This window comes from Haemaphysalis longicornis, unplaced genomic scaffold, assembly GCF_048455015.1.
Source record: "Haemaphysalis longicornis isolate Haplotype H1 unplaced genomic scaffold, Haemaphysalis longicornis Haplotype H1 scaffold_3, whole genome shotgun sequence".
Classification (NCBI taxonomy): Eukaryota; Metazoa; Arthropoda; class Arachnida; order Ixodida; family Ixodidae; genus Haemaphysalis; species Haemaphysalis longicornis.
This window is the reverse complement of record NW_027526335.1, coordinates 34,477,486-34,503,422: the sequence shown is the minus strand read 5'-3', so window position 1 is coordinate 34,503,422 and position 25,937 is coordinate 34,477,486. Positions and strand designations below refer to the sequence as shown.

The following is a 25,937-nucleotide window of genomic DNA, read 5'->3' as shown; positions in this document are numbered from 1 at the left end:
GAATAGCGTCGCAAAGTGGCTTAAAAAATAATTTTTCCAGGCGTGGTGACAAACTATCAGTGCAAAAGGGCGAAAAAAAGGCAATTTTCGGAGCGCTGTATCTCCGCAATGGTGCCGGGCGCGGCCATTATGATATCGTTAGATCGGCTGAGCGTTCGTTTTTTGGGTTCTGCTCGTCTCTTTTATCTTCGTTCATTCACAAACGCACAAACGGCAGAAAAGAAACGACGCACAAACGAAGCTAGAAATAGATGCTGAAGCGCTATTGGTCCTCCAGTCGAGGCGCGCTACAACGACCCTCCTGATTGGGTGTCGCGGCACAATGCAAGATGGCGGCCGCCTGAAGTGCGTAGTGTGCAGTTTGGGTTCATTTTCGCTGCTTCGCTCGGCCAAGTTTCTGTTCAGTCTGTGGTATTCAACACGGACATTATCGCGATGGGAATCCTTGATATCACGAGCCAGATTATGGGAAGTTGTGTGGCTTGAAAGGCGGAGGTCATCGAACGCTTCGTGGTGCGCGTGACTCTACCGTCGCCAGACCCCGGAGGGTGACGCGGTGTGCGCGCTTGGAATAGCGGTTCGTGAAGTGAACTATTAGTCGAATTTGCGATGTTCACACGCTTAGTTATTGCTGTGTTTTGACTGTGGGCTCGCTAGCCTTGGAAAAGAAACGGTCACATGACTACACAACCGGTTACGATTGGATGCCAGTAGTTGTAATTAATGCCTGCGACGTTAAATTTAATCTTAAAAGCGACCTGACCAGCCATATCAGTGATAATCAAAGTACGATATGTCTCAGTAAGCGTACGCTGCGATGCGCGCGAGCCATATCGCCTTTCTTGTGCAACATTCCCCGTGCACTTCTAATAATCATGCAAACAGGTTTGAGTTAGGAATATAGAAATAAAAATATGTTCTCTGCATTAAAAATGTTCCTTACTGTTGCAGCATTTAACAGAGAAATTATTGATACCAATGCATACATCAATGACTTCGGGCATACTGGCTGTGCTGCAAGAAATATTGGATGCCTTGAATGTCAAAAGCAGTAAAAAAATGCTCTTGCATTAAAGTTTGAGTTATGCAGAATATTATACCAAGCTTCAAAGTAGCTCATTTGCATCCTTGTGGTACGCAAACTTTTGGCAATGAACACCTGCATGTATGGGTACTAAGTTGCTGTGCCAGGCAAGATGATAAAACATAAAAGAAGCCAAAAATCTTCAAATTTAAGTTAAGAAAAAAAGGCTTCACTCGTTGCCATGCTGACAACACTCCAAAGGGAAGTTGTCCAGTGCGATACAGCCAACCAGCTAACCTACTTTGCATTGAAAGCCCATTGAAAGCCATCTCCCCCTCAGTTTGGTCGCAAACTGGGCTATGTACTCTTCAAAGAGGAGTTGAAAATGATGTTTTGTGGAAGGAGAAAGGCTGTAAAAGGCACTCAAATTTCAAGGCATGGCCTTTCAGAAGCCCCATGTTCAAAAGGACACATTGACGACTTTTGATAAGTGACACCTATGTTGCAACTTCAAAAGCCGTTTTCTCAAAACTTTTTTTTTGCCACCTGTGTCACTTGTTCCACGGATTTCTTCATTCCGTTTCTTGCATTGCATTCCTTGATGAACAGTTCAGGTTGCAACACTCTTGGTTTTCCAGATTCGTTTTTCGTGATTTTTTTATTGATATACAGTCAAACCCGACTATATCGAACCCGTTTACATCGAATTATCCCATATATCGAACAATTATTGTGCACTATAATGTTACCGGGAGAATATATAGCAAAAAGTACGGCTACATCGAACAAAAAAGGCAGCCGCAACCTATATATCGAACTTCGGCAGCGCAAGATTGCCCCCGAAGTTGGCTTTCCCGCGCGGCAGCTGGGCGAGCTGCCTACGCCTCCTCCCCCAGTTTGAAAAGTCACTTAGCCCAAGCGCTCGCGCTCTCGCTCGCTCTGACAGCCACCCCCTGGAAATAGTGGTTGGACCACACTCTCCCGCTGTCTCGCCAGTCTCGCGCGGCGGGCTCTCTCTCCCCTCGCTTCTACGCATGCTTCCCTTTTCGTGTTTTCGTGGTTGACGACGCATCGGTACGCCTTGTTCATCTGTGTTCAACTGTGAGGACTCGACGAGTTCCGCCCCGCCCCCATGTTCCGATGCTCTTCACGCGCTGAGCGTTCTTCGCCGCCACTGCGCGGCAATAGAAGGCTGTGGGCTCAGCTGTTTCGAGTCACTTGACAATGTTGAAAAGTGTGTGCTCAACAATGCTTCGAAAATGATGAAGCAAAAGAAGATCGGAGACTATTTCTCGCGCTAGTGTGCCCGCGGAGCATGTATCTTGCAAGTAAACAACAGTTAGTGATGAGGTACGTTCTGTGCATTGTCAAATTCTTTAAACATTATATATCGAATTATACGATATATCGAACTAATGACCGTTTTTTGCGAGTTCGATATATCCGGGTTTGACTGTAGTCGCTCACAGTCGACATGCCTGTTGCACATTAACCTCTAAAGAAATGAAAAACTAAAAAGCATTGTGTTGTAAAAAAGAAAATTTCTATAACTGTCACGACCTCGTCCATTCATTTGGGAATGCAAAGCACTTCAAACAAGTTTTCTATCATGTTTTATAAGCCGCTCAAGCTCGGTACAAGCGGAACAGAAAAAAAATTTAATAAATAAAAAAGGTTTCGGAATATTACTTAGAAATTTTTATGATGTTATCACAGAAGCATTTCTAGCCGCTGTGTCAATTTTCATCAAAATCTACAAAGAAATAAATAAGTTGATTTTGACCGCCACATCCCCCTTTAAAGGAGCACTGACACCAATTTTTGGCGTTAATATTATTGCACAGTTCGCTTCCTTCACTCAACAGAATACCCTGGCTGAAATATGAGCGGCCTGCGACGCGAAGAACATAGTTCAATTGGATCGCATTTATCGCGCCGACGGAGCAGCGCGCGGAGCGGCACTCAGCAAATGGACATCAGCGTGACATCACTTCAGGAGAGGAAAAAGAAGTGACGCGCAGGGCTCGCCAAAAACTCGTGACGTCACTTCACGCGCGCGACCCCACGAGCGGCGAGCGGGCGCAACACCCTCTCAAGCGGGCACCGGTGACGTCCGCACAAAGCGGTGACGTCAAACCGGGAGGCTGTCATATGCGCCGTTCGGGAGGAAAGCGCGGGAATTTGAAACAAACGATTTTCAAGCCGTTCAATGTAATTAACTATCGCGAACTGAAGTATTTGAAGTGCTGTTTCAGGTTCGCCAGACCATTAAGCATCGATAAAAGCCATAAAAGTGTAACATAAAATTTTCGTGTCAGTGCTCCTTTAAGGTTTCATCAATTGCATTTCCAATGGCCACATCACGATAGAAAGAAAAGTAGGGGTGTGCGAATACTCAAATACAAATCGAATCGTACCTCCGCAAACAATTCAATTCGCGAATAACATATCTATATTAGATTTTTCGAACAGTTGAGCGAATTTTACTAATGTGTCTGGCTTTGTGAAAGTGAGAGATATCGGCCCACACAAACTCTCTGCTAGTGCACGGTCTGCTTGGCAAGACTCATCCCAATCGTGCTTTCGGCGAGCGCGCCTTGCAGAGGTCGTAAATGTTATTCCGTTGCCAGGAGTAATTTGCGATTGCGGCCATAAGATCTTTTTGTGCTGCCACTGTCGACTCTGGCCACCATTTTGAATACTGCGGCAGGAAGTTTACATGTTATGGCAGCTTCCGGTGAAGCAATCGCCGCCACTTTAGTTGTTTTTAACAGCACCTCCATTTTCTGGCTTTTTTAACGCAGTTGGTGTATGTCTGTTGCATTATTTTGTTTTGTTTTTTTAGACCACAGGAGATGATAGCGCAGGCTCATGCGCGGCGGCGACTGTAGTGCGAGCTTTCCTTTCGCAATGTATCGTTCACGCTTCACGCTCCCAATGCGCTAGCTTCCGAAGTAGTGCCTCGTTGCAGCCCGTGATTGTGGTTGTGCCGTGTTTTCGTGTCATATTTTTTTCTGCCAGCAAAGTGCTCACTTCGGAGTTACAAGGCGCTGTCTCGTCCTTGCCTATGATTGCAGTACAGCTGCTCCAGTGCAAGTTGTTTTATTTATTTATTGTTGTAATGCTTATTGTGCCCGCTCCGGGCTCCTAAAGTACCGCCTCATAGTGGTTTGGCGACTGGACTAGTGCGAATGAGAGTTGAAAAGTACATTTTTCGGGTTGAAAAAGAACATCATGGCACCCGAATATGCGTAGTAGATTCTGTTTTAAACACAAAACCGTTGAAAAATTGAGGCCTCTAATAAATTGATATTCAATATTCGATTCGGTATTAGTTTTTTTTTTTTTTTTTTTTTTTTTTTTCAAATTCGATTCGATATTCCATCCGAAAGTTACTATTCGGTATTCGCACAACCCCAAAGAAAAGGTAATGTTGAGTGCAACAACAGCCACATTATTTTTTGTGACGGTGCGCTATTAACACGCACAAGAGCTTAGCAACACCCTCCCACTTTCCCTTTCCTGCCCCGCACATACCTCCCCTGCAAATGGGTCCTTTGCGAACACCGTGCACTGACCTGCTTCAGCTCAGCAATGGTCATCCTGCTGAGCTTTTTCAGTTTCCGTTTGGACAGCTTGGGCTTCTCCTCCACCTTCATCTGTTAGGAGAAAAACGAATAGAAGGCCACGGCCACATTCACTTGCAACCGGGAGTGTCTCTGGTATATATACAAACATAAGAACAACAAAAGAGAGAGAGAGGGGCAAAACAAAACAAGTTAACTCCCCTTCACCAAGGACTTTTGGTTGGTACATTAATATATTTCAGTTTCTTGATTTTTTGATCAGTAAAGTGGATGTCAACAGTTCACAATTCCGAGTGAAGCTACAAGAATATAAACATTTCTCGTGTTTTGAAGTCAGTAAATGAAGGAACGTAAGCATTCCAATATTTTGGACACGACTATTTCTGAATGCTTAGCCCCAGCAAAACCCAACATCTGTTAAAATATGGGCCTAAATTCCATCTGCACTCAAAGGCACTCATTTAATTTCGAATTTAAACACTAATCAAGTTCCCCAGAAGCTCAAGGGGTGTGCTAAAGACAGAGAACTGCAACTGCAGCATATGTTGAAACACTAGAAATTTGTTTGCCTGTGCTTCTACTCGAAGGAAACACTTGACCACTACTCCACACCCATTCAATGAAGAGAATTTTCTTAGCACACCAAGCTCCACGAACCAGTACCTTCACAAACTACCTTGAGCTGTTATCTAATTCGGCACCACAACATACACAGTGTACAAGCAACATGCCAGAAAATGAAGAAAGCATGTAAAAGCCACATGCTCAATCATTCAATAAACCAATCAAGCCACTTGCATCATCGTCGTCCTTCTCGTCTAAGTCTGCGGGCTTCTTGCGCTCCAAGAGTCTCTGCGCGATGGCTGCAGGGTCCGTGGCTGGTGCAGCGTCGGTCTTGGGCTTCTCCGGCTCCTGAAGCTTGAACTTCTCAAAGATGAGGAGGAACTGGTAGTAGAAGGGGTCCTTGGAATCTATCGTCTCCTGGACGTACCTGGGGAAGAGCGCATAGGACGCATCTTTTAATCCAGCACGCACTAACAGAATGGCCGCAGCTCTCCTCTAGGAACAAGCTTGTTCCTAGATACTACTCTCAAATAGCCTGGTTCCCTCCTAAATCACACAATCTAAACAACAGTCATGTCTGCAGCAAAGGCTACACAAAAGAAGAGGCAAAGGCTAACAGACGGGCAAGGAAGGCCTTACAGCCCTGCGGTGTGCCACACAAGAAGAGGAGCCACACTCACTCCACGTCCACGTCCTCCTGGTCCGCGGCGGCATCCCCTTCCTTCTCGCCGGCCGCCTTCTTGGCAGCGTCCTCCTGCTGCTGCTGCTGCCTACGCTGTGCGCGCTTCTTCTTCTTCTTCTTCTTCTTCTTGTTCTTGGACTGCGCGGCAACAATCGCAACACAAGAGCACCGCCTCATCACATGGGCTGCCGACAGCTGCACACCCTGATGGGTGCATAAACACACCAAAAACTCCATGTCTCTTCGCCTAACCAAAGTGGGGCCTTTTTCTTACTGTAATTGTTCCAACCGTGGGTGGTAGCAAGACTATTCAGGGTAGAAATTTGGGCTAGTTGGTGATGGGACTTCGACATGGTAAAAAGCGCACTAAAACGAGGACACAAGAAAAAGGCGGTGACACGGGACGAGCGCTAGACATTGCGCTTTTTACCATGTGGTAGCAAGATTTGGCAGCAGTTTGTGCACCTGACCTGACCTCCCAGTACTCTGCCCTTTTTGGCCCACATCTAGGGGTTTGCTGCTCGCCTAATAATCCTGTCCTGACGATTGAAAAGGACTGTCGATTTGGCCCAAATGTCACATCCCGGCGGAGTGCACACAGAAAGCAAGCCGTAAAGGATGCATACAACTGTTCATCTTGTGTTGGACAGGCAACCCCTGAACAAGTTGCAATGCATCATTATCAAATCACACACCTTAACTCTTTCGGGACCGCTCCATAGGCGATCGATCACATATGATCGATGGTTTCGCGAGCCTGCAGAATACAAATTTTCGCTCGATGGAACACCTAGCGACATCTAGGAGATAGTTTGAAAACTGGAGTTTACTCTTTTGTGAAGTTTCTTTTTTTATCGCCAGGCGGCAACACGTCAGATATTTTATTCCAACGGGCAGCGGTTTCGAATGTAAACAAACATGGCGTCATACTCGTGCGAGCGCGATAAGAAATCCGCCTCGTCTCGGCTCGCATATCTTCGCCTTCTACTGTGGATTTTAACGATGAGAGTGGCAGTGAAGAGTCGAAATGCGGCTTTAGAGATCGGATTTTAGCTCGAGTGAGGATTCGGGTGTCGATCAGCCTGGAACTTCAAATCGCGCTCAAAGGTGGGTGTTGGTTTCGGTTTCAATTGGCTCTGGAGTAGGTATGTGCGCTCGAACTATGTTCTGGCTGGTTTATATTTATTCGCTAGGGTGTTAACTACCTATGGTGGTGATCTCCTGCCACCAGCACAGAAACGGATCAAGTTTTCGCCGAGACAAGAGCCCGGCGTGTACCTGGGCGACGACGTAGCCATGGCCCTAGTGCCAAAGAGATCACACACAAAACAAAAAACCAGTTACACCTAGCCACATAAAACTTTTTCAATGAAGAAACAAAGCATTGTGTTAGATTTTGTATATCCTGAAATAATTTTATTCTTTTTTAATATTTTTATATTTACGCTTTTTTCTATATTTTTCTGTAGTTTTTTTACGAAGTTCTTAGTTTCAGATTTTTTCATGGTTCTATCGTCAGTGTTGAAGTAAAACTTGGTATTGTATGTAAAAGAACATATAATTAGCTGCATTTTGGTATATGCTAAGGCAAGATGGTGCCTTTGCTTTATGTAAAAAAAAAAAAATTTGTACCGAGACCTCCCTTTTTCATCACTTTTTCCGGCGGTCCCGAAAGAGTTAAAGGAGCAATGAAGAGAAAATACAAGTTTGGTTCATTCAAAAGATTGCCTCGTTAGAATCATACTGACACCACTTTTAACGTAAACTTCGCTCAAATAAGCTACATAATTAGGAAAAAAGGGAATGGCCGTGCGACCCACTAGCTCATTTCCTGCAACAGAATTTATGATGTCATACCAGACAGCTCTGCGACTGGCGGAAGCCGGCAAAAGCAAACGCAAATTAGGCAGAGCTTATAAGCTAGCCGAACGTGCTTTTCACGCTTAAATTTGAACTACATTCTTTTTAAAGCAGTAAGAATGGTGGGACAAACAGTGGAAGTTACAAAAGCACACGTAAACATAGAAGTACCGATGCGTATACGCTGCTATTGGTACTGCGTGCACTATGCTTGGTTTAGCTGCACAGGACTGCGGGGCTTTGGGGTCGTTCCAGACGACACCGGCCGATTGACGCAAGTCACGATGTCTTACGTGACTGTATCTGTCGAGTGAGCACCATGTTTCACGAAACGATTGACGCCATGAACAAAACAAGCCAGGTACAAATACGTTCACAAACAAACCAAAGGCATAAAACGGCTTGCCGCGATGTGGTGGCGCCATCTAGGCTCTCTAACGGTAAACAAGGCCCTGTGATGTCATTGCAGACCACGAAAATGCACGATTTAGCGGGAAAATCAAAATTTTAACTTAAATTAATTTCTCAGTGAATAAAGCATCGTTTGCATTCGGACAAGCGCTAGGGGCATGATAAAACACGAAATCTTTCGAATAACACAAACTTGTGTTTTGTCTCCATGGCTCCTCTAACAGGGCCATGGTTCACAATAGAGCTTCAAGACAAAAAACAGCTTAAACATGTGTGCGTAGGGGGGCACTTAACATGACATCGACTTTGTAGCAGCATATAGTGCAGCAAATGGTGCAACAACCTACCCAAGTCTTACCGTATTTATTCTAATCTAAGCCGATAGTTTTTTTGAAATACTTATATCAAACTCTAGGGTCGGCTTCAATTCGAGGATTTTGAAACACGCGCCAATTTCCAAGTGAAATTGAGGAAAGTGGCGCACAGCTAGCGCCACCCAGGAAAGAAAGTATTGAAGCCATTACTAGACGAGCCATTACCAATTAAGGGCTGGGGGCATGGAGGAAAAAAAAGCTTAGGAGAGGCCCTGACGTCACACTCAGCGCAGCCGGAAATGCCATTTTTGTAAGTCGAATGGCGGACTCTTTTTCCCTCTCTCTCGGTGCACCTTCTCTGCCTCCTCCGTCCTGTATCGCCTCTCTTGTCGTCTGCATCTGCCTGCGCCGAGCCGGCGGAAATCAGCTGATAGGAAGGTAGCAGGCCGTTTTGCAGCGCGTGACCGTGAACCTAAACGCGCAGTTACACGGCCTTCAGTGTGGCCGCAGAAGTTTTGCGAAGCGGCTCGCTCTAACAACGCCGCAATGCTCGGTGCCAGGCTGCAAGTCGCCATCGGTACCAATAGCAAGGAATGGGGCGTCACTTTCCACCGGTGAATGCATCATTCCGCTGACTATAGTATTGCTGTACATTGGTGTGCATTCATCCTTTGTTTGCAATCGCCGCCGTTTATAGGTTGCCAAGTGATGGAGAACGCCGCAAACAGTGGGCGAACGCCGTGCGGCTACCGGACTGGAAAGTGCCCAAGTTTGCGTTGCAGTTTCACTGGCAATCCCAGAGATGACTAGTCAATTAAACGACCGTTCTATATATACATAGGTAAGCAGCACTTCATGCAGATTTCAAGCTAACAAATTGTGGAATGTTTCACGTGCCTTCGATAGATTTTTTTGCGAAGGAGGAGGAGGAGGAGGAGGAGGCAAAACGTTTTATTGAGCAAAAAAAAAAGAAGAGGGTGGGTGGCGTCAATAAACTTTTTTTCGCCAAGTTTGAACTTGTCTCAGTGTCAATAAATTCAAGGTGATATGAGCTGAAAACGTTCATACACTAACCTCGCAGTCTGAAGCGTTGAAAAGCGCAATCCAGAGCGAGACCACAAAAAAGATACAGATTCCAGATCCAGCACTCTTCCAGTCAACAGACGGACACCTACCAAGGTAATAGGACGATGGAATTATATCAACCGGGAATCTACCTTGTAACAATTGCAAAGGCACTGCCGCGCATCGCCGGCCTAGCAAACTACATGCAGCGGCGATAACCAAAAAATTCAGTTGCGAATCGTTCGGTTGCAAGTCGCCTACGCACTGCACACCGTGTATCACTTCCCGAAAATCTACTTGACGGTTGTCCGCGCGTACGACGGGATGGCACGTTCACGATACCTGCACTTCAATAGACGCGACGTGATCGCGACCGGAGCAAAAGCTTGACGCGGTACAAGGTGCCCTTGCAAGTAGAAATTAAATGACATATTCACATCGGCGAAGCTGTCGCAACTCGCAGCATCCTTTTCGAGTTCCGCAAGACCACAGCGCAGCAAAGCAAAGCAGCAATCTTCGCAATCGGACGACAAGGCAGGCGCTGCCTTTCCTCCATGACTGGCGGACGGCGGGCGGGCCGTTGCTAGGACGCCGTTGCTAACGCGACTTCCAATGGCCGCCGAAAACATGTGACTTCCTCCACACTTTTGCCAATGCGCGGGGATAGCTCGGGCCTCTCCTAAGCTTTTTTTTTTCTCCATGGCTGGGGGCGATGCTGCCATTTTGAACTGTGTGGATAGTGGCCTGCGTGCAGGATGGGGTTTGGCTTTGACAGCGCAATGGCACCAAACAAGCGGTGCCATTATAGTGCCGCTTTTAAAAGAAAAGTTGTTTTAGCCGCGGAGTTGTCGTTGAACGGTCAAGCCAGGCAGGACTTCGGCATTGGAGGACGCAACGGGAGAGGATATTTGCGTGCACCGCAACGAGGATGGCATTCACCGGACCATGAGGAGGCCGTCACCACGAAATGGAGATGGCACTGGCTGACTTCGTTCAGACGCAGCGAGCAGCTGCCCTTCCCATAATGACGGAAGTGCTCCAGGCAAAAGCAAGGGAGCTTTCAAAGGAACGAGGCTTATCGCAGGCACACTTCAACGCCAGTCCGGGGTGGCTTTGAATCAAATGCGCTTGATGGTACTGAGGACAGCGCACTGTTTGAAGATGACAGTGATAAAGAAAGCAACGAGGCTAGCAGCGATGATGACTCAGAATGAGCACCACATCTTCATGTTCAATAAACGTGTTTTCTTTTTGTAAACACTGACCTCGCCTTTTTGTTCGGCCTACATTCGAGGTAAGCTTTTTCTTTTTTCGCGGCTTCAGACTTTCGGGGGTCAGTTTAGAATCGGGGCTGGCCTAGATGTGAATAAATACGGTATTTAGGAGAACAGAACTGCAAAGTGTCCAAGCACAGTACTCAGGAAGCACCTCGAGAACGAGTTCTTCCCAAATGCTGAAGGCGTGAAAACATTACGAACAACGGGTGTGGTCCTGTGGTAAAATAAGCCCACCTCGGAAGGCGTCTTGGTTCCTTCCGCCTCTTCCTCTTCCTCATCGTCGCCTTCATCTATGGCCACAAGTCGGGGCTTGCTGGGCTGCGCTGGTTTCTTCGGGGCTGCAAAGAGAGCCACACATTTCACGGACGCTGGAGACACCCGCACACACACCCACACCAGTTGCACGGACACTGTTACTAAGGTTGTGTACAGAACACCGAGCAGCAATTCTCTCAAACCGACTTTCAGATAAAAGTTTGCAAAACAAGAAGCGAAACACTCATCAAAATACAGTTAAACCTCGTTATAACGAAATTGAAGGGGCGCCGCGATTTGCTCGTTATAGCCAATATTTCGTTATAGCCGTAGCCGACATTTACTGCAAATATTATGCATTGTAGTTACCTAAAACCATCCTAAAACAAAAAGCGGACGAAATAGCATCTTGCCGCACGGCGGTAGTCAGTAAAATAAACACATTCCGGACGTAAAAATAAAAAGTCACGAACCTACTTTATTGCAGTTCAAAACTCGTATTTCAAACAGACTTGGCTACGAAGAAGTCCGTAATTGGACGTTGATGCACCTTCCTGATGCGAGCGATGGCTCGCTCAGCTGCGGCCGCTATGTTCCGCCATCTTCGCCGCCCTCGTGCGCGCCAAAGTAGCGGCGCAGCACGTCCACCGCATCTAGTGCCTCCGACGCTGACCTTAGCGCTTCCTTTCACACCACGTGCAACAGCGCTGACGATGGACTCTCGGTTGCTCCCGATGGTGGACAGCGTACTCGTCCACACGTCATAGCCGTCTTCTGTTCAAGCGTGATAGGCTTTCGCTTTCGCTTCCCGCGTGTCGCACTCGCGTTGTTGGAATCACGCAGACAGTACGACGATAAAGGCTGCCAAAACCCACGCACACACAACTACGCAGCGACGTCGGCGATACGAACAGCGGAGGAGGGGGGAGAGGAAGGCGACGCAACCGCGCGCGCCGTGTGCATTGGGGCTCTTCTCGGACTCACCGCGGATAGTCCGCGGGTAGTCCGAGGATTCCCCGAAGCCGTAGGGATACATGAGAAAATCGAATGCCAGACTGCTTCTCGTGGAGCCCGCGGTGAGTCCGAGACTGTAAATCGAAGGGCCCCACTGCATGCCGTGCGCAGCGAGAGGAGGGTGGGAATGGCTTCGCGGGCGCAGCGTCCGCACGGCGCGCCATCCAGCTTCGCGAGCGTGGCGGGAGTTTTGAACTGCTGATACAGTTGCCGCGTCCCGCACTGTCTCACTGTCTCAAATCCGCGTTCCGCACTGTTGTAAAATTAGCTCAAAATTTGATTTCTCGACGAAATTTGTTCGTTGTGTCCCGTAACGAGCAAATTTTACCTCGTTAAAACGAGGTTTTAAATACATTGGCTTCTATGGGGACTTTCAAGGGGAATTATGATTTGCTCGTTATATCCATTATTTCGTTATAGCCCATCTCGTTATAACGAGGTTTAACTGTATTCAATGTTTCCAAATTAAATAAGTTGCCTGGCCTTCAATATTTTGGGGTAACTACTGATCTCCAATTGTTCAGAACTGCTTCTGAACATCCCAGAGAAGCAAAGACCAAACCAGGGAGACACAGCTCGGCATAATGGCAAACAGCCCTTGGATGAGCATTTAATGAGAATGAATAGTAAAGAGCAAATGAAAGTTTGAAAAATGGGGCTTCCTGCTCTCTTCAAAACTCTCGCCAGTCTGACGCCAGTGGAGTAGGTGCTCATTTTATCAATCCTGCTCCCGCTCATCTTATGGTTTGCTCTTTTCAGAGCCTGCAATATCTTCATACAATTTAGGTAAGTAGCATGGCGACATTAAAGCCAAAGCCAGCAAGGTTTCATCCTAGGATATCGACTGGTGCATGTGAACAAAAACTGCAAAACAGCTTCAAACCTCACGAAAAAGAAGTACAAATAAAAAAAAGCGTTATTTGAGCAGGAAACTCCTATTCCTGACATCCTCACACGGTCCCCCCCTCCACCCTGCAATCGTTCTCAAATCCTGACCATCGTTTGTTGACAGCTGCAGTGCTGATTTTTGAGCGAGCGTGATCCCATGCACACAAACGTACTTCCGCAAGACGAGTGACAGCACACGCACCTGGCTTCTCGGCAGGGGGCTCTGGCGGGGCCAGCGCCAGCTCCTGTGCCCTCTCCGAGGTGTTGGCAAAGATCTCCTCAATCACCTGAGGAATCTCCACAGCAGGCATCTCGGCAGTGCCGGGGGCGCCCGTGTCCATCTTGTCAGACAGGCTCATTCCCGGCGGCAGCTGTACAATGGGCACCACTACAATCGAGCCATCCGACAGGCACCAACTGGAAGCTTAAAAAACAAAGGCTCAACTGGTGAAGAATAGGCTGTCCGGCAATGTGCCAAAAGTTAGCCGAAGAATAAATTTCTCGAAGGATACTTAATTCTCTTATCTGTTCGTCAAACTGTGGTGATGTATTGGTCTACAGCTTACTTTGACACGGGATCGCAGAGCATCTGGGTTTTGTGCTTTGTGGTAGATGTGTAGGATCAATTCAATACTCCATTGTTCTTTTAACTAACAAGTTAAGATATAAATCAAAGATAAAAAAAGATGTGTTCAAGGCTTCGTCAAACGAAACTTCTAATTTCGAACTCCGATGCAACACCAGGTACGACTAAAATGTTCTTGCTGCTTTCAATCAACTTTGTGGCATGTCTAAGAAATACATATTAATGTATTCTTCTGGCATCTCCCATTTACCAAGCATTTTTTATGTACACCTTACTGGCCAGAATTTTTTTTTCTTTAGTTATGGTATGCATTTGCTATGGGGCTTTTCGCCAACCATCAGGCTCCGCCACTCGAGACCTACGTGGCTTTGGCAGGCCAGACCCTTTTGTTCTGGGTCAAGAATGAAACAAACGATCTCACCCTAATCATCAGTACCAACAATGGGCCCTCCCACCAAGCAGCAAGCCGTGGGATTACACTTGACAAGCCCCAGAGATGCAATTGGCCAGTCATTTTGCAGCCGTTTTGGGGGCGGCAAAATGGAGCAGCCGAAAAACCATATTGCAGCAATACAGCATCCTGCACAATTCTCTTGCTGCTGTTTTCCTCCCATTAATGTCCATCGAAACAGCCATGTTCGAAATTTTGACGCTCAAGTATGTTTTTTTGGGATGCGTAAACAATTTCAGCATCCAGGAGTCAAAAAATGCACCTTTTACAGTAGCTTTTATCTTCATTAAAAATGTAGGCAAACGTGGCACTGTCTTTTCTCAAATAAAGTTGGAGGCCAGTGTGCCTTTAAAGGGAATAAATGAAGGAAAACAAGTGAACCTTACCGAAAACCCACGGCAGTGAGAGGCTACAAGAATATTCCTGTAGTTTGCAAGTAAGCGGTTATGCCCTCGAGAAAAGTTTTCCTCAATCTCCTAAGCAAAGGCTGGCTTTTGTTTCTGCAAGGTAACAATGGGATCATAAGTCTAACTGCCCGAAGGCCTCTAGGATGATTTGCACACATGCTTTCCACTTTCCACAGGTTGTGCTATCTGGACTGTCCGTTGCTGGTGTGCAGCTGTAACAGCCAATCTCACTCTTCGACGAAGTTCGCTTCGTGCATTGCTTGGACATTTTTTTTTACCTCATGTAGGCACCTGCCTTCACCAAATTTGATTGCTAGACTTCGTACACCCTAGTGTGCATCGAGGCCACAGAAACCTCAGGCAGGGAACGAACCCTGGGCTGAAAGCAATTTCGACTGAAAGTGTGATGCAAAAGGCTTGGCAAAAGTATTCGGTTCATGCATTCTTGCAGGGATAGAAGGTGGGGGGCTACAAGCACTGCAGGCTTGACAGTGCTAATTCTGAGGCACCTGGGAGGGGCAAGGGCAGCAAGAGCTGCACCTCCCACGGATCTGCAACTACACCAAAACACAGCGACTGACAGGCTAATCATCACTCCCACCACCACCCTAATCCTAGTGATATCTCATGCAGGACTTCTATAAGGAAGGGATTGTGGCTGAAAGCAGCAACGAGGTGACCAGAGCCCGCATCAGTGAGGAAGAGCTCATTTGGTGCCAGGGAGTCTTCCTAGCACCGTTGCAGCCATCCAAGCCTAAATGACATTGAGAATTGTGGTACATGCTCAATCGTACGTATGAACTCTCAATCCTCGATGCCGTACAGAGCATCTCGCTTTTGGATACCAACTGGGTCAATGCCAGTTAGCCTTGGCCACTACGCAGACACCACTAAGGCCGAGGCAGCCTTAATTAAGTAGGAGGCACCACTAAAGTGAGACAGTGCAAAGCACTCGCGCAAGGTCATGCCAGCCAGACGTGAGGCACTCACGGGCATCAGGGGAGCGCGCTGCCCACCGGCACTGTGCGGTGGGTGACCCGGAGGAGGTGGTGCCACCCCGGGGGGTGGCCCCCTCGGAGGGGCGCCCCTTGGCGGAGGAGGTATTCCAGGAGGTGGCACTCCGGGTGGGGGCACTCCGGGTGGAGGAACGCCAGGCGGAGCCATCCCGGGAGGGGGAAGGTGTTGCGGTGACATGACACCGGGCCTCGGCATAGCTGGACCCATCCGTGCCTGCGGCATGACACCCCCGGCCGAGACGGGTGCCACAGTAGTGGCGGCAGTAGGGGAGGGGGGAGCAGGGGGAGGAGGCGGCGGTGGCGGCACGGGGGCCACCATGACGGGACTCGGTGCCGGGGGAAGAACGGCCACGGCGGGTGCCAGGATGGTGGTGGTGCCCTGACCCCCCACGGGTGCCGCCCCAACCAGGCTCACCTGCCCAGAGCAGAGCAGGTGCAACAGCTCAAGCGCGACATCTGTGGTCAAGCAAGGTGCGCCCTAGGAAATCACTGCCCCTGTTCTTGAATACAATACTTTTTTTGGGGGGGCATAACAGAACAGGTGATTGGTATGTTGCAGGTTATGAAAGGATGTAGAGCAAAGATGTTTGCACGAGTGCATCAACCAAGCGTGGGCAATACTAATGTGAGCAAAAATCAGGAATATTTGCCCCTCATTTGTCGTCACTCACTATTATGTGCCAGGACTAACCACGACGACAGCACACTACTCTGACATATTCAAAGTATTGGGCAGCTTATGCCTGAAAACTTTTGTTTAGCACAAATTGATGTAAGTTTTACTAAAGGGAAATTTACACTAGAAGAGATTTACTACCTCAGACTACCCAATTTTATAGCACACCACAAGACAATGACATACTCGATGGTGCAGACTAAACAGAGGCACAGGAAGTACAGGAAATACGTTGACAAAGTCACCACTCCGCCACCTTATTTTCATGGTTGTAACCGTGTAACTTTAGTGCAGTACATGTTAAACTTGTCATATTTGCTATTCTGCTAAGGCTATCTGTTCACAAGCAAAATTGCATGCTGTCTTCATAATCTCTTAAAGGAGTACTGACATGTAATTTTCCTGTTATGTTTTTTTTTCGCTGCTATGGGTGCCTACCAGCCCACTAATCATAGAATGGCACACTAGGCAGTCGATAGCAGTGTAAATAATTATTTACAGCATCATTTATTTGTGTCAGTTTCGGCTTCAACTAAACGAAAACCAAGGCAGCCGCCATGACAGGAGGGCGCCCGTGACATCACTGTTCTCGTTGCACCACTGCGGGTGTGAACGCATGCGCGCTCGCGCACCCAGACCGGCCGTGGTCTCCACAACCTCCACGTGCCGGGCAGCATGACATCAGTCCCAAAACCGTGACTTGATACACATGGCAGAACAGCGCGCACCACCCACAGCCAGCACGTTGGCCTTGGCCCAGAAGCCAGAAGGAGTAGATGGCGTCATGCTGATGCTGAGTGCAAAAGGGTATCCAATCTGAGCGTTCTCATGCATTCAAATATTAAAGTGGATTTATATGCCATACAGAACAGTTACTGTGAAAACTTGCTGGGAGCTATCTCCATATACAAAGGAAGCCTTTTACATAGATATCCCAGCTTTGAAATTTTGCGTCAGTATTCCTTTAAGATGCTGCCTTCCTTACATGTAACATCTTGCAAATTAGCCCACTAAACAAGGCACATATTCAGTCATTAATCACTTGGTTGTTTTAATTAGACATCAGACAGTTAAAGGCAAACAAGGCAACGGTAACTTGAAAGCTAGTACTGCGAATGGGGTGTCAAGTGCCCAAAATACATGCCAGCCATGCCGCACACTGCGGCGGGCAGCTAGGAACTAGTTTGGACCCCCTGGGCATGTTTAAATAGACACAGCACTACATTTGTCGAAGTTTCATTTGTGACTTCATTAAACCATGCAACTCGTTATTTGACTATTCACCAGAAGTTTGGACCCTTAGCTAAGGCTCTAAACCATAAGTTTAGAGCCTTAGAAAACGTGAACTGCCATAACCACATAACGCCGATTAGCAATGCCTTCTCGTACCATTGTGGCATCCAAAATTTGAGGGTTAAAGGGACACTGAAGTGAATTTGTCAAACTCCCGTTTTTGCTTGCACTGCGTACACTGGCTCAAATTAGCACACTTTTCATCGTTTATCCGGTTGACAAATCCGTAATTATTTTACAAAGCGCGAAAGAAGAAAAACTACCATGCGCGGTTTGCGGCGGCCGCACCAACTAAGGCTGTGACGTTGGGAGGAGGGGCGCCGTGATTGGACGATGCCCAAGGTTAGCAATCAAACAAGTTTCGGTTTCGGTTTCGGTTCTGTAAAACATAACCAATGGCGTTGCTGGATGGGCATTCTCAATATCTCAGTAATCATCGTACCGCGCTTCTGCCATGTTGTCGGCTGTAAAATGCACAAGATTCACTAGCCGAGACCTACGCAGTGCATGAACGCCCTCCGCGTACCCGCAGACGCCCAAATGTCATGCGCTTTTCCCCATATTTGGAGCTTTCCTCCCTCATGCCTGTATCGTAAAAAGCGTGTTCGTACCAGGCCAAGGGTCTGTTCATTCTGGCCTGTGCCCACTGCCTGCAAGCAGTCGGTGCTTATGGCAACAGCACACCAACGAGAACTCGCTAGCGCGCCAGTGCCAGCCTGCGCGCGTTTTGTGAACTAGTTCGTGGAGCCATGAACGTTGCGGCCCAAAAAAAGGTGAACTCAATATAGAAAACATCGGCGGAAAACGAAAAAGTTAACTTACAGAAAAAAAAAAGCACGTACCCGCGGGGATTCGAACTCCTGACTTGCAAAACACTTGCGGTGGCATATCTAGCGCCCCAAACAACCATGCCACGGAGCTGGCTCCGCTGGCCTTGGTAATATAGGGTATATATTGTATAACCGGATTACACTTTTATTTAGTTTTGGCATTTCAAGCAGCGTAGGTGACTATTTGTTGTACTACGGTCGTGCAGTAAGCGTCGCCCGAGTTTCCAAAGTAGCTCACGTCTAGCAATTGCATTTCGTAGACGTAAAAGCGTTCGCAGATGCGTAGTCGTGCTGCTGACCGCTGTGCACTCTTGCTCCGTGCCGCTGTGCTTGTTCGCCCAGCGCAAAAAAGTGCTCTCCACGCCCTAGTTTTACGCTGTACGGTAAAAATATCAGTTGATTTTATTTCCTTAGTACCTATATTGACTTCGCTGACAATTCTCCCGCCTTCAAGAGGCCTTATATTTTCCTACTGGCGTACCAGTCAGCGAAGCGTCGCATGTGGGCTTGTGCAGCGCTTGTGTGAAGCGACCTTGACTTGGAGCTAGATACAGTGTACAAACAAACCAAGTAAAGAAAGGCACATTCTTCCATTCACAAACGTGTCCTGGCTTCGTTTCAACTAAGCGAACGAATTGCGACGACCCGTCGGCGGCCGGCAGACGAAACGCTGGGCCGACTGACTCTGTCTGAAGGCCGGGGAGCCGTGCAGTAGCGCAGCCAGCCAATTGCCAGCTCATCCCCTCCTGACGTCACACAAAAACGCCACAGAAAATGGGCGAGCGTAAAGAGAGGAGGACAGCATTTTCGAATTAGTTTTTCTACTAAATAAAATCGCGTAAACGCGCCTAGAGTGGTCGAAACATGGCCTGGGGACTCCGGACTACAATTTGCGCTAGTAATCCCGCAATGTTTACATATCACTTCAGTGTCCCTTTAATATCGACATTAATTTTTTGTATGCATGCACACCGTACAGCTCAAACGTGCTATAAATGTGCAAAATTTAGCCCTGCGGACTGGCCAGTGTGTCGTCATAGCCGCTATCAACAGAGTTAAACCTCGGTGTTAAGAAAATTCCACCATGCAATGCAACCTTTATGCAAAATATCAGTGCAAATGGGCAAGTGGTTTGCGCTCGGATAATGCCACCGGTAGTGATCAGGTAAAGAGTGGCAAGGGACCGTCCCTGTTGGCCAGGAATGAAGCACGGAATTCTACCGGAGCTCCCACACCCTCGTCTGGTCTCCATTAGCCGGCTGCGGCCTCTTTGCCACAAGAGAGGGGGGAAAGGCAGACTAACCGGTGCCAGCTGGGGGATGGCCGTTGCCACGGGGGTCATAGCCGTAGCGGCAGTGGCCAACACCATCGAGGCGGGCCCAGCGGCAGCCGCAGCCGTAGCCACAGCCAGTGGGCTGCCTGCTGGGGCCACCAGCACTGCCGGCGTGGTCACCACTTGGTGAGCCACTACCTGCTCCGCCACGGGAAACAGCTGCATGACACCACAGACTTTCCACCATCAGCCTCGTGCCCATCTTGCTAGCACAGGCAGGGCTGTCTACACTGCACCAGTCAGTCTACTCTCTGTCTAAGGTCAAGTTTACAAGCTTAGCCTACACTTCCTTTTCCCCTTACGCATCTACAACTTCACCGCACTCCACATAACCGCTGAAGAAAATGGTGAGAGAGTCTGCAACGGAAGCCATAATACCTAATGCCACCTGCGGGTCGAAAATGCACATGATGGCTCACGAACCTGCCGCATGTGCTTATATCTCAAATACAGGAAAGGCAGTCCCAACTAGCCATACACATGGCCAGAAGATAAAGCCAATGCCAGCCATGACACAAACCTCGTCACAGCTTTCAGACTGCATGGCCGCACTGAGATTATCATGGATCAAAATACTGCGGTCTCACAAGGCATAATACTTCTGAAATGTTCACTTTCACGCTTTTCACTGCTGCCTGTCACTTCCTCTGCAGTCCACACATCAAGTTCCTTATGTCAAAACACCTTTTACATGACGAGGTAAAATATGCACACCAAAATGCACTGTCAACAAACCCCTTGGTTTCCAGTATTTCCTCCCAGCTTTCTCCAGTGCTGTACTCCTACCACTACACTGCCCTGCACAGTGCATTACAAAAATCTCACGAGTTTTCTCCTTCTCGGTGCCACTTATGGCAACCTTACTGAACGCAAGATCTGGAATCCTCTGCCCGTCATCTACACCCAACTTCTTGATGTCTTGCTTATGCACCAAAATGAGCGTCAGTTGTAGGGCCAATACTTTTTACTAGCAATTACACCTGAAATATTGCACGATTGTAAAACCAAGTCGACATGGTGTAAAAAAAGAACCCGCACACACACTGTTGCCACCTCAGAGAAATGTTTGTTTTTCTGCAGCCCAGCAGATGACTGATTTATAAATTCTTACTTGCAGTAGCTCAGTTACGAGGAATGCTATATAGTGAATGGCAAGCTACAGATCAATTTAGACGACCTAAGGATGTTTAATTAACACGGAAATCTTGTACACATAGCAGCGCTGGAAGCGAAAGAGCCACCATTAACCAACCTGTCTGTGCCAGTTACCAGACATACATGCCAAACTTAAGCTTATTAATTGGGTTCATAGCTTTGACTGCTGCCAATCTTCTCGAAATGAACAGAATACATAGCTGGCTCTACAGGCACTGTACTTAAACAAAGGACGCACGAAGCTTGTGCAGACGCTCCTTCCGACAAGAGCGGAAAAGTGAACAACAAATGGCCAGCAGCTCAGCAAGGGCCTGATCAGCATTCCAGTGTACAAAAGCTAGCCAGTACCCTTAAAGCTTTTCTGCACTTGCACCAGTGTTGTCACGGGGAGTGACCAACGCCAGTTAGCTGACGCCAGTAAGAAGCAAATGCAGAACCCCCAGATGAACTAGCTGTAGTACGAAACGGCATGGAATCTTGTTGAGGTGAAGAGATGGATAGAACCAACAGAGCCATCTTGTAAACAGATGGAGTAAAAACACCCCCTTGGGTTACGCCAGCCGTTTTAGCACAATGAATGTAACTTGCCTGTTGCTGCAGTCTGTGCTGTCTCTCCTCAAGAATTCGCGCTTGCTCCAGGATCTGAAAGCAGAAATGGGGCAAGAAATCACATTTCAGGAGCACTTTCAAGAGTAAAAAGAATAGAAGAGGGCGAAATTCAGAAACCACGCTCGTATGTACTGCCTGGTTCTCAACTATGAACGCATGAAGAACCCCTTGTGACACTGCAGAGATGCTCGAGATGTCCATGTGTGGCAAACTGTCGAATCACTGATACTTCTTGCACCCGATTCACCCACACTTATTAAGTTTCATGCCAGACTTTAAGAATTCACATTTTTTCACATACCTTCAGTGTAAAAAAATGTATCCCATGCAAAGAAATGGGAATTAACATACAAGCCTTCTGGCCGACCAATTTATTTCATTGTAGCCAAGATTTGACAGAATGGGAAGGAACTTGGGAGGAATTTAGAACGCCTTCATTGCGCAAAAGTTTTTGCAGACTTGTGAAAGACCACCAAAAGACCTCTTGGAGTTTGAAGTTCTGAAGTTTGAAGTTTATTTTTCTGAATACAGAAAAACAGAGGGAAGGCAAAAGGCTGCTAGCCTGACAGAGGCCTTCCCTCCGAGCACAGTTGACACACAGGTACATTTTAATACAAACAAAACAAAATATGGCAATTAATTCGCAAAGTAGAACATATCAAGAAAATGTTTTACAAGGAAATTGATTTACACACAACCACACTCTTAGAGTTCAGACAGAGAACTCCAGTAGTGGGTAACTATGCCACACATGGCAGCAGTTATGGTCAAATTGAGGTGTACCTATACACGTAATTCCACAACGCTATGAGTTGACAGTTTCCCTGGTCATCTGTAGGCTTAAAAACTAATCTGGCTGTAAGACATGACAATTCGACATTCCACCCTGCACTTCTCACTGCGGCAATGCAGTTGCACCTTTTCCGTGCAGAACAAGCAGCTATGAAGCACTGTCTCACGGCCTTAGCCACAACAACGGTTTGCTGATCCCCCACATTTTCCTTTGATAATGCTTACCAGAGTGAAAAACAGTTCTTCTTGTCTTTTTTAAAATTATCATTTATACTAAATCAACACCTTGGCTTCACAGACACAGCCCAGAGAATAAGTTGGACTGCATAATGTTCTTCTCCAAGCCTCGTGCACATGCCAATTTTAGTGTTTTGTTTCTCTCAAGCCCTTCACAGAGCTAATCATGTAGCTGGTCACACATTTCAGGGATCTGGTCCAACATGTCTGAGGGGGAAGAACTCGACCCGCTCACCTTCTGCTGCTTTTCGGCTTCCAGCATGATCTGCTGCTGCTGGGCCTTGCCCAGAAGCTCCTTCTCCTCCTCAAGGAGACGGACCTGCTCGATGCCCAACGCTTCCTTCTGGTGTTCAAGGAGCTCCTGCGAACAGAGGACAAGCGACACACAGGCCTGTAACTCTGTTCACCAAAGTGGCGCCTGAAACTTCCAGCTGAGAAATACGTTAGGTAATTAACCTAAGGCTAAATCGTTCAACACCCAATGCCAAATACCGGCAACACCACAACAGATGCACTGAATAACTCGAGGTTGGCCATCCACACAGCGTCTCCAAGGTTTGCACGTTAGGTCACTGTCATCTTTTACTTGCATCTTTTGAAGCTTAGTCTCAACTGTTACAAAACAAACAGGGCAAAGTGGCCATACATCAGGTATGCAGGAATGCCAGTCACCGCAACATCAGCACACGCCACCAGCACAGAGCAAGTGGCGGTAAAAACATTACTACGCTACACCAATTTACAATAGCGGTTTTCTTTTTTCTGAAGGTGACAAATAGAAGCACAAAGACTGCGTATCGCCTTTTTCAAATGAGATCACTTGTGCTACCCTCGGGGCATGCAGAGAGGAAGCTCACCTTTTCTTCTGGCTTTTCTTCTGGTTCCTCTTGCTGAAGGGTGGCAGACTCTTGAGCACCCTGAAACAATAGGGTACAATTTGACGAGGTTGTCATTTACACAAATTTTACAGTGGTAACGGTTAAGAGGGGTGCAGTATTCATAATAGATTACACTCCCTCTAAAAAATAAGGAAAAAAGTAAACGTATACAGTGCCACTAGACAACAAAAGCTTTTTGAAGAGCTACTAACCTGGGAGTCCTCTTCAGTGTCCATGCTATCCTCTTGCTCCTGCGGCACTTCCTGAGGTTTGAAGTCACGAGCGGTCAAACAAAACAAGATGACGTTACTCAATCATCAGCGACAGAGAAATGCTTCACTATACGGTCTGGGCCTACCACACAAATGGGTTACGGCCAGGATCACCTCCACCATCATCATCATCATCATCACGCGAAAGCCCAACCAGCAATCCGAGGTGCACAATTTTCTGCCTCTACCTGACTGCGAACAACGTTTACTTACACTTTCTTCGTCTATGGCAGCTTGCAGTCTTTTCACTAGGTCAGCTTTTAGTCCTGCGATTAAGAAAGGCACAAGTAAATTTCCATCACCAACACTCTTGCACTAGGAGTGAAACTGCGCGTATAAGCCCATTATCATTATCCGTACAGTTGAATGCTCGCATTCTTCAATAATTAAAGTAGCTTAAATATGTCATCGTGACACGATCTCTTAATAATTCCAGTTGCTGGTGTGTAAAAACCACAGCAAAACATGTCAACCAAACTATCGAACGCCAACTCGGTGCATGCGTCTCATGCACATAGGATACAGCTAAGAAAAACAAACCCGTACGTTGAGATTTCTAACCCCCAACAATACGTAACAAACTTGTAATAATACCTGAGGTCGACAGTCCACGCTCTGTCAACCTTTCTTTTAAATCAACAACGCGCAACTTCGAGAGATCGCCACCGCTGTGGGACGCCATTTTTACAAAGTGTACGGTCTTGCTAGACTTCACATGCTTACCAGTAAAATGAGATAGTGGTGGTAGGTGGCGCTGTAAGTTAGTCGTAGATTGTAGATTGTGAGTTGTATACAGAAGGAAATATACAAAGTAAGGCAACAAAACCGCTGGAGGGGTAAAAGGAAACCACGAAGCTGGTGGGACAAGGAAATTAAACTGGCTATTGAAGAGCGACAACGGGCTTCTAGATTGCACAGAAAGGCAAAACAAATGGGATATCATGAGGAAGAGGTGCAGTTACGGTGGAGCCGGTACCGAGAAAAGAAATTTGAGGCGCAAAAACTAGTACAAGCAAAGATTAAAACTGCGAGTGAGAAATTGGTATCAGGTATACGTAAGAAGGATAAGAGCGCCCCCCAAAAATTATGGAATCATTTAAAAGCATTGGGAACGACGACTAAAGAGGTGCAGTCTCAGATACAGGACGGGGACGGTAACAATATTCTCCTGGGGGACAGCGCATTAAAATACCTACATGGAGTCATAGCAAATACTTTCGACCAAACACGCGAGATATCGGCTACCCGGACACATGTGGCCAATAGAAGAGCGACAGAAAAAAAAATCAATATCGAATTTTTGGATTGGAAAAAGGCAGAACACAGTGTTCCCAAAAGTACGGCAACAGGACCGGATGGTATCCCAATAGAGATTATCAACCATTTGGGACCAGCGGGAAAGACGCACTTGTATAGAGCCATCGAGCGCGCCGAGAGGATTCCCACGCAATGGCGCGAAAGCAGAATGAGTTTGATTTATAAAGGCAAGGGAGAGAAGGACAAGGCGAGCTCTTACAGGCCGATTACAGTCACGTCAGTGCTCTATAGATTAGCTATACAAGCCATAAAAGTCGAGTTGTTGAAGTGGGCGGAAAGTAACGGTATTTTAGGGGAACTGCAAAATGGATTTAGGCCGGGTCGACGCTTAGAAGACAATATTTTCGTAATAACCCACACCATCGAAATTTCGGCAGCACAGGGCAGACCAACATGGCTACTGTTTCTGGACATAAAGGGAGCCTATGACAACGTAGATAGGGGATTGCTGTGGCATATACTGGAAGAAGAGGGGATTGGGTCAGAATTTGTGGGGCTGCTAAGGGCAATATATGAGGATAACAAGGCGCATATTACATGGGAAGGACGTACAGGCACAGAGCCCGTGTACATTCTAAGAGGTTTAAAACAGGGGTACCCCCTTTCGCCATTGCTGTTCACACTGTACATTAGAGGAATGTAAAGACGATTGGAGGAGAGTGGATTAGGCTTTGACTTGTCGTACCGAAGCTATGGAGAGTTGGTGGAGCAACGGATTCCGGGATTGATGTACGCGGACGATATAGTGTTGCTGGCAGATAATGCGGAAGACCTTCAAAAACTGGCCGACATTTGTGGGGATGAGGCAACGTACCTAGGCCTACATTTTGACCCACAGAAATCTGGAGTCATGGTGTTCAACGAGGAAGCTCATACAGCACCAATAAGAATTCAACAGGAAGCCATACCATTAGTAAATAAGTACAAATACTTGGGGATCTAGCTTAATGAAGGAAAAGGCTACCTGAATGCCCATGAAGAACACCTCAAACTGAAAGGGAGACGAAATGCAGCAGTAATGAAACATAGAGCACTTTGGGGATACAATAAGTACGAGGTAGTGCGAGGCATCTGGAAAGGGGTAATGGTGCCGGCGCTCACGTTCTCTAATGCCGTATTATGCTTAAAGTCCGATATCCTGTCG

General features: G+C 47.2%; 1 protein-coding gene across 3 annotated transcripts in view; it reads right to left on the bottom strand.

Annotated features, from left to right (window-relative positions):
* LOC144174250 (splicing factor 3B subunit 2-like) overlaps positions 1–25,937 on the bottom strand; it is a 53,652-nt gene that overhangs the window by 19,873 nt on the left and 7,842 nt on the right. The window contains exons 1-13 of one of the 3 annotated variants that reach the window (XM_077702836.1): positions 24,071–24,191; positions 23,690–23,742; positions 23,417–23,467; positions 23,184–23,243; positions 22,562–22,687; positions 21,277–21,330; positions 19,504–19,692; positions 15,376–15,816; positions 13,144–13,312; positions 11,019–11,122; positions 5,856–5,995; positions 5,410–5,602; positions 4,603–4,683 (exon numbers count right to left, since the gene is read on the bottom strand). In XM_077702836.1, coding sequence (XP_077558962.1) covers positions 4,603–4,683; positions 5,410–5,602; positions 5,856–5,995; positions 11,019–11,122; positions 13,144–13,312; positions 15,376–15,816; positions 19,504–19,692; positions 21,277–21,330; positions 22,562–22,687; positions 23,184–23,243; positions 23,417–23,467; positions 23,690–23,742; positions 24,071–24,158 — 1,749 coding nt within the window. In that variant the 5' untranslated portion in view covers positions 24,159–24,191. Of the gene's footprint in view, positions 1–4,602; positions 4,684–5,409; positions 5,603–5,855; positions 5,996–11,018; positions 11,123–13,143; positions 13,313–15,375; positions 15,817–19,503; positions 19,693–21,276; positions 21,331–22,561; positions 22,688–23,183; positions 23,244–23,416; positions 23,468–23,689; positions 23,743–24,070; positions 24,192–25,937 lie in introns of those variants that run through there. The other 2 variants (XM_077702837.1, XM_077702838.1) reach the window with 2 other exon arrangements.